This window comes from Pezoporus occidentalis, unplaced genomic scaffold, assembly GCF_034315485.1.
Source record: "Pezoporus occidentalis ecotype Australia unplaced genomic scaffold, CSIRO_AGI_Poc_V1 ctg2, whole genome shotgun sequence".
Classification (NCBI taxonomy): Eukaryota; Metazoa; Chordata; class Aves; order Psittaciformes; family Psittacidae; genus Pezoporus; species Pezoporus occidentalis.
Genome location: NW_026913855.1, coordinates 8856814 through 8871004, shown reverse-complemented (window position 1 = coordinate 8871004; position 14191 = coordinate 8856814). Strand labels below are relative to the sequence as shown.

Sequence of the window (14191 nt, the reverse complement as noted above, 5' to 3'; positions counted from 1 at the left end):
AAACACAACCTCTGGAGACTGTGGCTGCTTGTCTTATTGTCAATATTGGACAGCCTCATATCTACCCCTTCTCTATACTGCTCAATGTACTCACATATGTGATGCCTGCCCATGTGCTTCACAGGTGCATGTGCCTCATATGCACCTGTACCATAACTCTAACATTTTCCGTGTGCAATTCTCCACATTTTCCTTATTGCCGTTAAATGGCTCATCCTCTAAAGTGGGCTCCACTATTATCACAGTCTGAGAGAGGAGCTAAAAAGTCCAGCTTGAAAGCCAAATCAATGGCAGATCTTTTTAACCACAGGCATAAACCAGGTGGTGGGACTCCTCCCAGGCTCTGCTGGGGCTGCTGCCCAGCCACCCATCACTGCTCCTTCTCACTGGTAACCATGTGCAGAAAATCCAGAGTGATGCCAGAGGACGGCACCAAATTAATTGTGCTCCAGAACAGCCACTCTTGCCATCAAAAGCATGTCGGAGACCCCTCATTTAGTTGTAATGACACTCTCCTACCAGAGGAGGCATTCAAGCATAGTACCCTTAATACTGCCAGACATAGCTGATTTCTGATAGGCCCTGATTGGAGTTCTCACCTGGAAACTGACTAAATGGCTAGGATATCTGATGTCAAAAGATGGATTTTAGATGCCTGCAGTGGGCAAAGACCTATTGGCTGGGCAAAGACCTATTGGCTGGGCAAATCCTTCCTGCCACTTCCTGCCACTGTCTCACCTCTTTACAGGACTACTCTCTGATGACCTGCCCTGTCTTGCTCTCCTGCACTTGCCAGTTATCATCTTCATCATGAGGTCTCCCTAGTTTTGTAAAGGAATTGTAATGAATTCTTAAACACACAGGCATTAACGTCACACTCATAACCCACCCAAGGTGGCGTGCAGGCATGTAGAAATCAGATGTGCCTGCTTTGATTCCACATGTTCCTCAGAGTTGTAAAGACAGCAAAACCATAACAACAGTGCCCAGGGCAGGATCCTACCCTGAGAACACTGTAGAGAACACAGCAAATTCTGAGGGGAAGTGAAAGCAAAATTAAAAAGCATTATGAATTGGAAGGTCATGAAAAACCTCCTATGGCTGTCAGTTCCCTTACACTGAGAACAGGGCAAAATGTGATGAAAATGTCATCTGGAGAAAATATACCGGTTTTATAGACAGAGAAAGCCAGAGAGAGGATTATAATTCTAACATATTATAGCTCACTCAAAACTGGAATAATTCTCCCAAGAAAATATTTAGGTAAAGGCATCAGTCCTGAGGGGAAGAAGATCATTCCCAGGAATAATGACAGCTGAACATGTTGACTGCATGCTTTGCCCAAGCAGCAGAGAACCCATCTGATGAGATTCTGCAGAAAGCCCCTACCCTCAAAAACCACCAAGGACAGCAGCAACTCTTGAAGACAGATAAAAACAGAAAATGAAAATTACTGACTATTTGGCTGGAATATGAAAAATACACAGAACACAGCCAATCTAGAGAGACTCTGAAGAATGCATAGGGGACCCTTTAGCATTTATAGGCAAAGTGAAAGAATCGGAAGAACAGCTGTGAACCGACCTGAATGGATCTTAAAATAAGGGTGGCAAACAGCAGTTTCACTTCAGACTCCTACTAAAGCAGACAGTGAGTTGCAATTCAAGTGTGATAACTACATGGGAGGAACAGAGGGTTCAAGCAGAAAACACAGCTCCTACTGCTGGTGTAGTTTTAGTGTGGGAAACAGTCTCAAACCTCTAACAGTTATATATAGTGATATGGCAAAGCCTGTAGAAATGGCAGGAGACCAAAGTTACAGCAACACACAGGCAATTACAGAAAGTTCAACAGAAATTTATGATGGCAAAAAAGGGACTTTCTGACCCTCCAGGTGAGTATTTGCAGGTTAATAGTGTAGAATCTCTAAATGGTTTAATTTGGAGGAAATAAGTGAAGTATTATTATTTTACCCCTTTCTTTATATGTGGAAGAAATAAGACTGAAAATGGAGTTACAGAGTTATTTTGCAACAGGATTATCACAGACTACTTAAAAAGGTGAATTTGAGGAAAACCTCAAGACTTTTAAAGACCCTTACTGTAGAACTGCTGATTTCCCTGGGTGGTAGTAGTGAGAAAATAACTTAAAATGACAAGTAATTCATGCTACTTCTCTCAGCCATGTGGTGATAGGGTCACGCTGCACTCAGTGGAAAACGGCTTGGAGACATTTGGCAGCACTGACAAAGCATGAAGTGTCTGCAGGCTACACAATATTATAACTCCAACCCAAGACAGAAATAAACTAATCTCCTGTACAAGGCAGTAAAGGTATTTCAGGACGGCAGTAAAAGGCAGGAAAGCAGAAATTTTGCTTCGGAGGAGAGTGATCCCTACATGTTACAAGAGCACAAAAAGTGGAGCATATGATTGGGAAACTGTCCCAGTGCTGCTGAAGCCAGAAGAGAGATTACACACCCCAGCTGCTTATCACCCCTTCTTTACCCCTCTCCCATTCCTCCTCTTCTCTTCCCACTATTTTGCCTTTTCCACTGCTCTCTACTTAATTTAGCTCTGTAAAACGAGTTAGATAGGAAAAATTCAAAAAGAATCCTACCATTAATAAAGCATAAAGCAGCACCTCTCTAGAGAGGAAAGAATGGGAAGGCAGGTGATTAAATAGTATGTAAGCACAATCCGCTTCCTTATCCAGATGTATCCATAGCCACCTATTGTGCTATCTACTAGTAATTAAGAATTAGTGGATTATTTTCCAGAACTGGGCTGGGACAGCCAAGTTTTTCTCAGACATCTTAAGTCACTAGAACTAAAAGTTGCAATTTGCTTATAGCTGGAGCAGGGTAGATGACAAATAGGCACATCATCCAAAACACCTGACCAACTCCAGCAATGCACTGAAGTGGGTACTGTCCTTCCAAATTAACTGTAGTGAATGGATCACCTTGTTCAGGGCTGTAAGGAAACAGAATAGGACTGTGTATGTTTAAAGTCATTGAAGGGTTGCTCAGTGTTGCCATGTGGAGTTTACCTAGGATAAAAGAGACACTGGTCTTACTGCCAGGCAGCCTGCATTTCTGCAGGGTCAAAATTGTCATTAGGTGGGGACTGGAAATGGTGATAAGGATTGTGTTAACAGAAGCAAGGAATGAATTCTGCATAATCAGACAGATTTGTTCATTGTTATGCCACCAGGTATCAGTGGTACATTTCAGGTGTAAAACCCTGCAAGGGTGAAATCCTTATTTCTCTATTCCTTTGCTTTTCTTTCTGCTTTTCTCACAATTTAACACTTTGTTTGTAAATCCAGTTTGAGTATGCGGCAGGCAGAGGCATGCACAAGCAACTTCACAGCGTCTCATGGAACAGTTTTTTCACTAACGTGCTCAGAAATGCTGTTACTACTCCGTTACACAAAGGAGACATTCTTTACCCTGAACACCAGTAAATATGGGCTCCTACTAAGCTGGCAGCCAAGCTCAGCAGCCTCTGCTAAAGAATATCATACCATTCTGCATTATTCTTGATGCAGGGCTGACTTCAAGTCTGTTTTTATTTAAATCCAAGATGACTAAGTGTTTACTAAAGCCAGCTGTTGTTCACAAGATAGCTTGGTAATTTTATGATGGTCCTTTACTAGTAAATCAAATGCACAGAGAGGAAGGTAATGACAAGCTAACATATGCATGCTATCTCATAAAACAAACAAAATATTAACAACTTAATAATATCACCAGCGTGATTCCAGACATGCTTGTGACGCCTTTGCTAAGCCCACATGGAAGACAAGCTTCTACGAAGTCTGCTCAACATCACCAAGAGTCTGCCTAAACAAAAATGAATCAGTGAAGGGATTACAAATGGAGCTGCTGTTGGAAAACACAGAGACTCTGCTCGTCCCTCTCCTCTTTGAGTCCTTGTAAGTAGGCTGCCTCTGTTTCCATCATCTTCTACTTCCAGGCCCTTAGTAGCTATAAGTTCTCCACTTGGCACTGCATCCCTGCCATTCTGGCTCCCCTTTGGCCTGCCAGGAGCATGGCCTCCTCCTCTGACCTGCCTCTTCCTCTACACCCACTGGCTCACACAAACTCACTGGCAAATCCCGCACAGTCCCCTCCTTTCTCTTACGTTGAATTTTTAGCAAGGAGAGCCTTGAACCTACTCAGACCTCCAGGAGCTGCCATTTCATTAGCATTCCAGGACTGATTCAGTTTATATTTATAAATAGTTTAGATGAACATGAAATTTCACGGAGACAGATAGAGCTCTACCACAAACTGCAGTGATCACAGCACTACAGAGATGACCTGTGGGTCTCATTACGATGGGTATTTTATGGAAGATGTTTTCATTGATGCTTTGAAAAGTAAAAGAAGCCTTAAACTCAGAGGCTTACGGTACATAATTTTTCTCATCAAAGTAATGGTACAAACCAAGAAAACTTCTTTTTATTGAAACCAGTCCAACCTGATGTTCAAGAAGGGCCTGTAGAAACCACTTTTGTTGTCTCCTTTGGCAGAGCAGCAGCTTTCCCCTTCAGTTAATGATGCTCTGGAAATAAGGCTGAACATTTTATATGTTTACATAGTGGTAGAACAGCCAGTTCAGCTGACAGAGCTTTACACAAGATGCTCCTCTGCTGCTACTCAGGGCTGACTTCTGTTTTTATAGTTGCCTACAACGGCTCAAATGATTCTGGTCTACCTGAGAAGTGGGCTGATTAAGAGCAGCCAAGCTGAAAAGCACCAGGCTTGATGACCTGAGCAGTCTAAGTAATATTGGGTGCTTCTTTGTTCAAGAAATGCCATTTCCAATAATACCTTCAAATGATGTTTTCCTAATCAAAAACTTTAGAAAAACAAACTCAACAATTATTCTTTAAATTAATCAAAGAGTAAAGCCTGTTTGTGACTTCTTTTTTGGGGGCGGGGGGAAAGGGGGGCAAAGCAAAGTGGAAGAAAATATGAAAGACAACTTTTTTGGCTCACTGTAGGTTAATAAAACATTAACGTACTTTGTCAGAAGAAATCCCTTAAATTTCAAATGCTATCTGGCTTCTTTACAAAACAAAGGATAGTCAAGCTGCCTTATAAGGGCCTATTATAATCAATAGCACCTTTCAAGGGATTTTTGTGGATTTTTAATCTGACCTGTGAAGAATATGATGAAATTTCTGTTATGGTGACACAGGCATTCCTCCCCTGAGGAAGTTTACACAAGCTGCAGCTCCAGTTACGGTAACCCTACCTCAGATCCTAGTTTAGAAGTCCTCCCCTCCCCACTAATGGCCACAGAAATACCAGATCAGAACAGCACACTTAAGATGTTCTTTGAAATAAACAACATTCATATGTACATACCCTGACCCAAGAAGGATTTTTAGTAGGTTCACAATGCTCTAGACCCCACTGCAAATAACATGCTGCAACTTGAGTCCCCCAGATAATTATAAATCCAGAGAGGATTATAGTAAAATGTATGGTGAGAACCCCAGCCTCCTGAGCTGTGTGTCAATCTTTGTTACCCATGTCAGTGACCCATAGTTATGTTTGACAACTCTAAAGAATTAATTAGAAAAAAATGAAAGTATTTATCACCCAGCAGATTTTCTATCTTTTCCAGTGAAACTTCCACAGTTTTTTCCAATACTTTTCATTTTTAGAGGTTATTGGTTGTTTCCTCTTATGTGTTAGTGAAACAAAAAAGCTAAGTGCATAGCAGAACATATCTTTAGCTTGCAATAATTCCTAACAGGATGAAACACAAACCTGGGCTCACCTTTTCACTTTTCTTCTTGAGCAGGGCATCAGCTGTCGTCTCTGAGAAAATGTGCATTCTAAAAACATGTCCAGCTCCTTTTGTATAATCACCTGCCTTGCAGAGTTTACGTTTTTGAACATGGTGTTTTACACTCGAATTACGAATTACTAATGTTTTAACCTTCTCCACCAGAGGCCCTACAAGCTTCTGTAATCCAGAAACACTTTGCTCCAGTCCATCTAGTCTTTTAACCTGCTGCTCTGCATTCCTGTTCATATCAGAAAGAGATTTTTTCATTTTAAGGCAAAGCCTCTTCATGTCATTACTTCTCAGACTTTTGTTTCTTTCCATCCTTGATTCAGGTTCAGTTGTTTCCGCCTTTACAATCTCAATGTCTTTTTCAATGCAACAGATTTCTTGGGAAACGCTGTTAAGCTTCTTAAGAACACTGTCTTGCAGAATCAACAGCTTATCTATTTTCTGTTCGAGGGAGGCAAACTTCATATCCATGATGTTAAAACTTTCAGATGTGCTGACATCACTGCTTTCAACATGAAGAATCTGGGGGGGTTCCGTTCCATTATCAGGCCCTTGGGTTTGCAAAGCATTTGGATCGAATATTTTGGCCAAGTTGTTGACCATAGACGTAGAAGAGCTCTGCCTGCTGGATGTGCTCATTTTGCTGGATTGGATAGGGGAAGGAAATGCTCTGATGATCAGCTGCTTGAGGACAATATCAGTTGCAAAGGCTTCTCATCCAGGCTGCTCAGATATACAGCCAAGTTTGGCAACTCCAGGTAAACCAATTTATAAACTACTCTCATATATTTGACTAAAACAGAGGAAAAAGACACCCAAATTATTTAGGAAGAAAAATGCCTTTGATCCTTTTTTTTTCCTCATATATGTATCTATATATAATTTTAAATATATATATGCCAGTTTCCAAATAAAGTGAATATAGAAATGCATATCCTAAATGCACTCAGTTCAGTGACGTCAGCCCTAGCAGGGACTGAACTATTTGCACTGCAATGGAATTTGATAGCAAAAAGGCTACACGATACATGAGAAGTCTCTAAGGGTAGATGCTTTGGCAGTGGTGTTGTTGGTTTTCAAAAGTAGTATGAGTACGTAATGTGATCCCTGCTCTGAAGAGAATAAGGGTCCTTACAAGGACCTTAAATGCAACTGCTTGAAATTACTATGTCTTAAGGTGAGCTTTTCAGATGAAGACCTTTGTTGCTGGAAAAGCCTCATGTCAAGGAACAAGTCAATAGAGTTGTTAAAAAATGAATACAGTAAAGAAAGTAAAAGAATGAAGATATTTGAAAAACTCAGAGCCCCTTTCTCTACCCTGTATTTCAGTGACCACACAGCTAGCTTTTCATACACTAGCAATTCTCTTCATAGCATGTATCTTAATTTATTTCTGTATTTATTGAGACTGAACTAATTTGCCACAAATGAAGCTCTATGTTTTACTATTATCTGTATATATCTGGTCATACAAATTCACAAATACAAAGTTTGATAGAGAGTTCAGTTCTTTGCTTTGTTTGCCTGCCAGTAAACATCTCAAAGCCAGTGATTAGTATTCATCACTCAGACAGTTGGTTTAAGCTTTGCTTTTGCAAAAGACCTTCATTTCTCTCAAAAAAACAACATTGGACAAAGAAGAAATGTCATGACTGGGAACAGGATTCTCTAAGGCATAAGTATGAGCTGTTGAACATTTTTCATTTGGTTAGAAAAATAAAAACAGAATTACAGAAAGAATAAAACCAGAACTTCTCATCTCAAGTCAACTACGCTCTACAAATGAACAAAAAGTAAACTGGTATGGATCATCTTGTGAAGAAATACAAAGAAAAGGCTGCCTTAGACAAATGACAGTCATAGATTGACCGACCACACATAGGTCAACCTGCACTTGCGCTGTACTTCTTACAGAAATCAACATGTAGTCAGCCAGCTGGTTGGAAAACAGCCAGACTACTACTCTACTGAAAGGATCATGAGCTTCTTTTGTGATCCCAGTATATTACTTCTTTTGCCAACCTCAGTTTCTCCATCCTTTAAATGCGGAGCATGAGGGATAATTAAATAAAGCACATAGTGAGTTCTGAATATTTAACACACAAAATAACCTTTCAAAATTTCATCTGTTCACTAAATGAAGGATATGAAAGGTCTTCTCTTTATTTTTAGGTGCCAAAGATGTCTTTTGGAGTCAATCACATCTGAAGTTTTCAAGTTTCCGAAAGCATTCTCCCACAGTCATTTATGGCTCAGCATGTGACCAGTGTTGATAAGGTAATTCAGGAGGTTGCTCTCCAGTTACCACAAGTTAATATAGGAAAAAGGTTCCTAGGTACATTTGTCACCTTATGAGAGCAGCATGTTACTCTGAGTGAAAGGTGAACATGCATAACCATAAAACATGGACTGAAATCTGTTCTTTATATAACAGACATTACCAAGAGTGATCATCATGTGTTATTGTGCACAGCATATTCACTGAGTGGATTGAAGGTTAAATGATTTTTAAATAGGAAATAAGATTGGGTGTTGGGGGGGGAAATTAAAAATGGGGATTTTAGGGATCCCTATTTCATGGGTAGAATAATATACAAGACAGCAGTTAAAAAAAAAAGAAAAGAATCCCAAAGCAAAGATCATCATGACAGTTCTAGCAGAGAGCAGTTATGTTTGAATGCATTTGCCTTCTTCTGTTCATCTCTGTCAGAAGCATAAACTAAACCCTCCTGACAGTTTCACATCTGCAGAAGCCCCCGTTAGACATAAATTTCCAGGAGAGGTGTTTGCATGTCTGTAAAACAGCCAGATTTGAACAACCATTTATTTTTGATGAAACACCCCTGTAGGAGTTCACAGTGAGCTTTCCCCCTCTTCCTCACACTCCTTACACAAAAAAAGTGGTTAGCTAGACCTTGCCACCCATCCAGATAGGATTCTTGCTCCGAGGATTTTCATAGGTGAAACCTGTCAGCCACAAGGATTCTTTCCATAAGGAACACTATTTTGTAAAAATGAGAAATAGGGAGGAATGTGACAGGACCTACAGATAGCAGTGGTAAAATCATGTGTTATATTAGTGAACAGTCACATATGTTAAACATTTAGATCTCTCCTAACAGTTGTCTAGGGAAACATTATGTGAAATACCTCAAACCAATACTATAAACACTAATAAAAATTTTAAGCTCTGTGAGTTAAGATCCTATTATCAAGTATCATCTGTAAAGTCCTACTGATTTAGTATTACGCCACGATACACAAAAATGCCAGACACTTTTAAAATGTAGAAAGCAAACTAAAAATGATTCATTAAAAACTCATCAGTATGTATTAGTAGTTCTGTCTGAAGCTGAAGTGAACTGGAAGAAAGAACTGCTGGTTAGGGGCTAGAAAAGAAGAATAAATGAAAGAAAGTTAACATCAGCTTTTTGTCTGGGCTCAGAAAGCTCTTGCCAGTAACTTCTTCACAGCTGGGAATCTGTGAATCCTGCCTCCTGCTCTGGAAACTGGAAATAATCTTTCATATTCAGATAACTTTCAAAAGTTCAGTAAGAATGAATTAAGGGATAGTATTCCGCAAAAAATAGTATTATTTTAAGTATTGAACATTTATTTCTTTGGGCAGTGGATTATTACCACAGCCACTTTATGAAGTTGAATAATATTATATGCAAATAATTTGAAATATTTTTAATAACCAAATACCTGGACAGATTTTTTTCTAATAACTGAATCTTATAGCAACTGTAACTATCATTAATGAAAAAAATAAGCCCATATAACAACTTTCTTATTTTCAACTCACAGATCCCTATCATGATCATTGGATTTGCCCAGCACCAAAACTGCTAAAAAGTCTGTTGAAAAATAAGGGTAAAGCTGCAGCAGTAGTTAACCTTCATGAATTGAAAACAAAGAAACACAACCGACCAAAATACTGTAAAAATTCCCCATATGCCTAGCACTGCTAAGTATTACACTTTGGAATATTAACACAAGACCACTCCACCATAGCAGTGACAATACCAGCCCAAAGGCTGACATTTTTGTACAAAGGTTTAACTTGCACTATACAGTATAGTGTTACTCAACTGTGAAATTGGATGGCATTTAATTACCTGCTGAAAGAGTTTTATTTCTTCCATACAATTGCTGCTTTTTTGCTGCTGAATTCTTTTAAGAACTACTGGTTTATATTTTAATGACTTAAGATCATCCTTATATACCACTCATTCAGTTTTCTGCTGACTTTTCACTTATTTTTATTCCTTTCAGTGTCTATTTTGTGCCTTATATATCCCTGCCCCATATACCTGCAACTTCCATGTTCCTCTTCCTTCCTTAAAAAATAATCCTCTCCAGCGATCTTGACCATCTTCTTGTCTTCAGTACTTATCCTATGGTTCATCTGTATTCATCCCCTTAATGAAAACTCCACCATAAACTAAGAAATGGCAGGGAATATAGCCTACTTTTATGAAGTTCTAGTTCAAATTCGTAATTCTAATACTGCATTTTTCACAAATAAGCAGAAATAAACCCCACATTTTTCTGAAAATTTGATCAAGAGAGATGCAGATTTTGCTCTCAGATGAGCCATAGAGAAGCACATTTTGTGGCCAGACTGGCCATAAGACCCAGAAGAAAAGTTCCAATAATATCTTTTATATCTGAATGATCAATTATGCTTTACAGATAAATCATGTCTTTATATATTTCCCCATTGTGATAATGTTCATACACTGTAGACATCCCTAGCAAAGGCTGTCCCCTTTAATCATTTACAGGTAAGCTGTTTTTAGGAAGACCTTTATATCATTTACAGAATATTTCCATACACATCTCAGTAAGATTCAAATCTCAATAAACCTCAAACAAGAAACAGTTTTAGACTTGGAGAACAGGAAAGCCACTATCTAAAATAGTCTAGGATTGTTATATGCTAGTCACAGAGCAGAGAAATTACTGTACATAGTTGTGCACAAGTGAAAGTTAAAGCATGTCTGCTCTTTCTCTAGTACAAAACAACAGCTCCCTAAGAAACAATACAAGCTTACAGCTGCTCTGTTCTGAAACAGATTAGAAAGCAAGCATGAAAGCTATGAACCAGATTCAGAAAGTCATGCTGTTTACTGAAAGTTCACAGATGTCCATGATGGTAAAACAGATAAAACCGTTCTCTTCCCTCTCCTCTCATCCCTCCCACCCTTTCCAACCAAAAAGCATCAACATGGATCAGGGAATTTATCCAGAATGATGCATTTCTACAATCAGCAGTCATGTTGGACTGTCACTGTGGGGGCTGAAATAACTGTATGCCTAAGATTAAGTAACACACTGTGTCATAAGTGATACAACTTTATGGCACCCCTGGGGTCTGCCCAAAACACTAGTCTGGAACTCTGCTTAAGGTCAGAAAAGGAAACAGCTTTACACAGGACAGGAACATACAGCAAGAAAAGTCTGGCACCGAACTTCATGAGGTAGGACTAGGGAATTTATTGCTCCACAGGGCTCTCTGCATGCAACTACTCTACGACCTGTTAATTAATTATGAATTCTGACTTCCTTTACTATAATGTCCCTGGTAGCCAAGTGTCCTGGAGATACCCTAGTGATAAATGATGAGAGCAAGTCCCTGAAACAAACTGCAGAGAGATCCCAGTTACAGTTCAGCAATCAATCTGCAGATGCCATGTACTGACCTTTTAGATATATTGTCCCCTTCAAATTTTCAGCCTCTCTGCAAGCATTCATATGACCACTTTTTTCAGGAAAAAAATAAAAGTTAATTTATCTGTATATGTCTCTGTAGAAATTATCTAGATCTTTGAAGATGAAAATCACAGTGGAAAACACCACCTATGTTCTGGGGGCTAATACTCCTTGTACTCTGGAGCTCTGCAGATCTCTTTCATGTGGAAAAGAATTTGCACAGGAGAGGTAATGCCCTGCAAGCTGCATGGTGCAGCATTTATCTAGGCCAAGCACAACTCACTCACACATGGCTTCCCACTATTAACGGGTTTCTTTGGGTGAAAAAGAACTGCACAGCCACCATAGTCAGCATCAGTCTGCTTAACAGCTGAAGTTCAAAGCACTTCACCATCAAAGTACACAATGTTCTTTCACTGTGGGTTGGTCCGCACTATCATCACTTCCTGTGGTCAAGATATCACATCAAGGGTATCACCTCTGCTTAGCTGTCCCAAATTTACTATACGAAAAACAAAACAAACCTCAAAACCCAGAGTTTCTTACGACTGAAAAATACTGTGTGATAAATTACCCATTAATAGCCTAAAACTCTATTTCCAGGAAGCCTGTTTAAAGGAAAATTCCTGACTTTCTGAGGCTAAAGCAGAGGTGTCATAACTCTGAAACAGAGCAATGAAAGAAGTACTGTCTCCAGGTGCAGCAGGAGCTGTACCTCATTTCATCTGCTGGGTAGACTGGTTAAAATCTTTGGTTGCAATCCAAAACTTTCTGGCAGCTAGCATCCTGTATTAAAATTTATAAACCACGAAAGGCCTTTTCTTATAAAAAAGTTAATTCAGGATGGATAGGCTGAAAAGACTTGAAAGAGGCAGTCATCAGAAGTGGTTATATGGAAAATTGGATGTAAGTAACACCTTTCGCTCCATCAGGACATACTAAAAATACAGTAAATGTAATTTCAGTGAGAAAGGGAAACTGTACTGATTAAAAGATCTTTAAAAGAGCTGTGGAGAAGAGCCCCAAAGCTGCCTAGCCTGTTGGGAGGTAGAAGTTTTACAAAGGATGTATTATCTTTTCCAGAAGAAACATACTGATAGCTCAGCTTCCGTCAAGCTGCAAATCTTACCTACCCATAATATCAGAGCCCTGGTCAGGTACAGTGGACATCCTCAGGGGTGGCTGCCTACTCGACAGGCAGTACCAATAGAAAGAGCAGTTGAAATCCACGTGTGTCTTGGGCTGTCAGTCTGTGATCACCCAGCTTTCTGAAACTAACCTTTAAAAAGTAAAGGCAATTATCTTTGGGTTTATTATGAGTTAACCTATTTTCTTTGCTGTAAGAATACTGCAAAGATAACACTGAGGCTAGTGAAGGCCCAGTATGGCAGCCAGGGGAATGTAGTGCTCTTCTGCAGAATTACTGCTGATTCATTTTCAGTTGTGGTGGGTTTGCTCCTGCTGCCGTCTACAGTAGACCAGCTACAGGAGTGCAGAAGTGGGAAGGAAGGTTTGGGGTTTTCTGTTTGTTTGGTTTTTTTTTAAATACCAGTACACACTCTCCATGACTACTATTAGCCTATTTCTCCATCATATCCTCACTTCAAAATTATTTTATCCTGCTCCATTGCTAAGGCACTGCACCAAAACCAGGAACCCACTCATTCTGTAGGTGAGCCAGGACATTGGTTATTTATCCAGGCAGGCTCTGCTGAAGCAAGCATTTTTGTTTTACCCGTATGACTGCAGCCAGAGTTGGAATTAAGCAGACTAAGTAAGTAAATCAGCAGAAAAAGCTGAATGTAGGAAATACCCTGATCCATCTTTTCTTCTTGAAAGTCTAATGTAAAAAAAATTAAATAACTGGCACATTCATATTCAGCATGAACGTCAGAATCCAGGACTGCTTAAAAGAAGGAAAAGCACCATGAGATGCAGATACTGGAGACCAGTGTTTTTAGGGAAGAGGCAATTTGAGCTGTTTTTTATTTGTGGTGTTGGCTAATTCTGGTGAATACTTGTTGATACTTCAAAAGATTGTATCTTTTGCCTGGCAAATTTCCATAGCATACCTTTATGCTTTAGGGATGAAGAATTCAAAGGAAGCTTGTTACATAAAATTAAACTTCTATATCAAAAAGCCCTAAAATCCAGGAAGTTAAGTATTACATTTTTTTTCCACTTTGATCTGCTTGTTTTATATCAATGCAAATAGTTCATTCTGCTCAATTTCATATGACTGAATGGACGGACATGAAGTAAATAAAGGTCACAGAAATCTTCCTTCCTGTTTTCCTATCCTGCCCAGGGTGCACATACTAATAGCATGGCACTGGTGGATATTCTTACAGCAGAAATGCCTTTTAGCTACGTGTCTTCTTTTGTAGCTGTTTTCTTCCTCCTAGAATGTTCATTCCAAAATGAAACACAGCAAGTTCTCAGCCTTCTAGATGAACTTTGAAAGCCATCAGAATTGCCACCTATTTTTGTCTCCTTTAACTCCCACATATTTCAACTAAATGATCACTCCAGATGCCCAGCCACCGGGCTGTAAAGATTAGCTATATTCATTGTCCAGCCTTTACAATCATCCTCTAAGGCAATTTTTCAATTTTCAATTGCCTGATGAGATGTAAAAAGTGTTACGGTACCTG

At 39.4% G+C, this 14191-nt stretch overlaps 1 protein-coding gene across 6 annotated transcripts in view; it reads right to left on the bottom strand.

Moving 5' to 3' along the window:
- The window catches only part of MYLK4 (myosin light chain kinase family member 4), a 79280-nt gene that overhangs the window by 26918 nt on the left and 38171 nt on the right, over positions 1 to 14191 (bottom strand). For 2 of the 6 annotated variants that reach the window (XR_009964595.1, XM_062617760.1), the window contains exon 1: positions 5799 to 6968. The exons of 2 other annotated variants lie outside the window; for them this stretch is intronic. Coding sequence is in view for 3 of the 4 variants with exons in the window: in XM_062617760.1 (XP_062473744.1) it covers positions 5799 to 6458 (660 nt within the window). In the remaining variant the exon portion in view is untranslated. Of the gene's footprint in view, positions 1 to 5798; positions 6970 to 14191 lie in introns of those variants that run through there. 2 more of the 6 variants (XM_062617759.1, XM_062617761.1) reach the window with 1 other exon arrangement.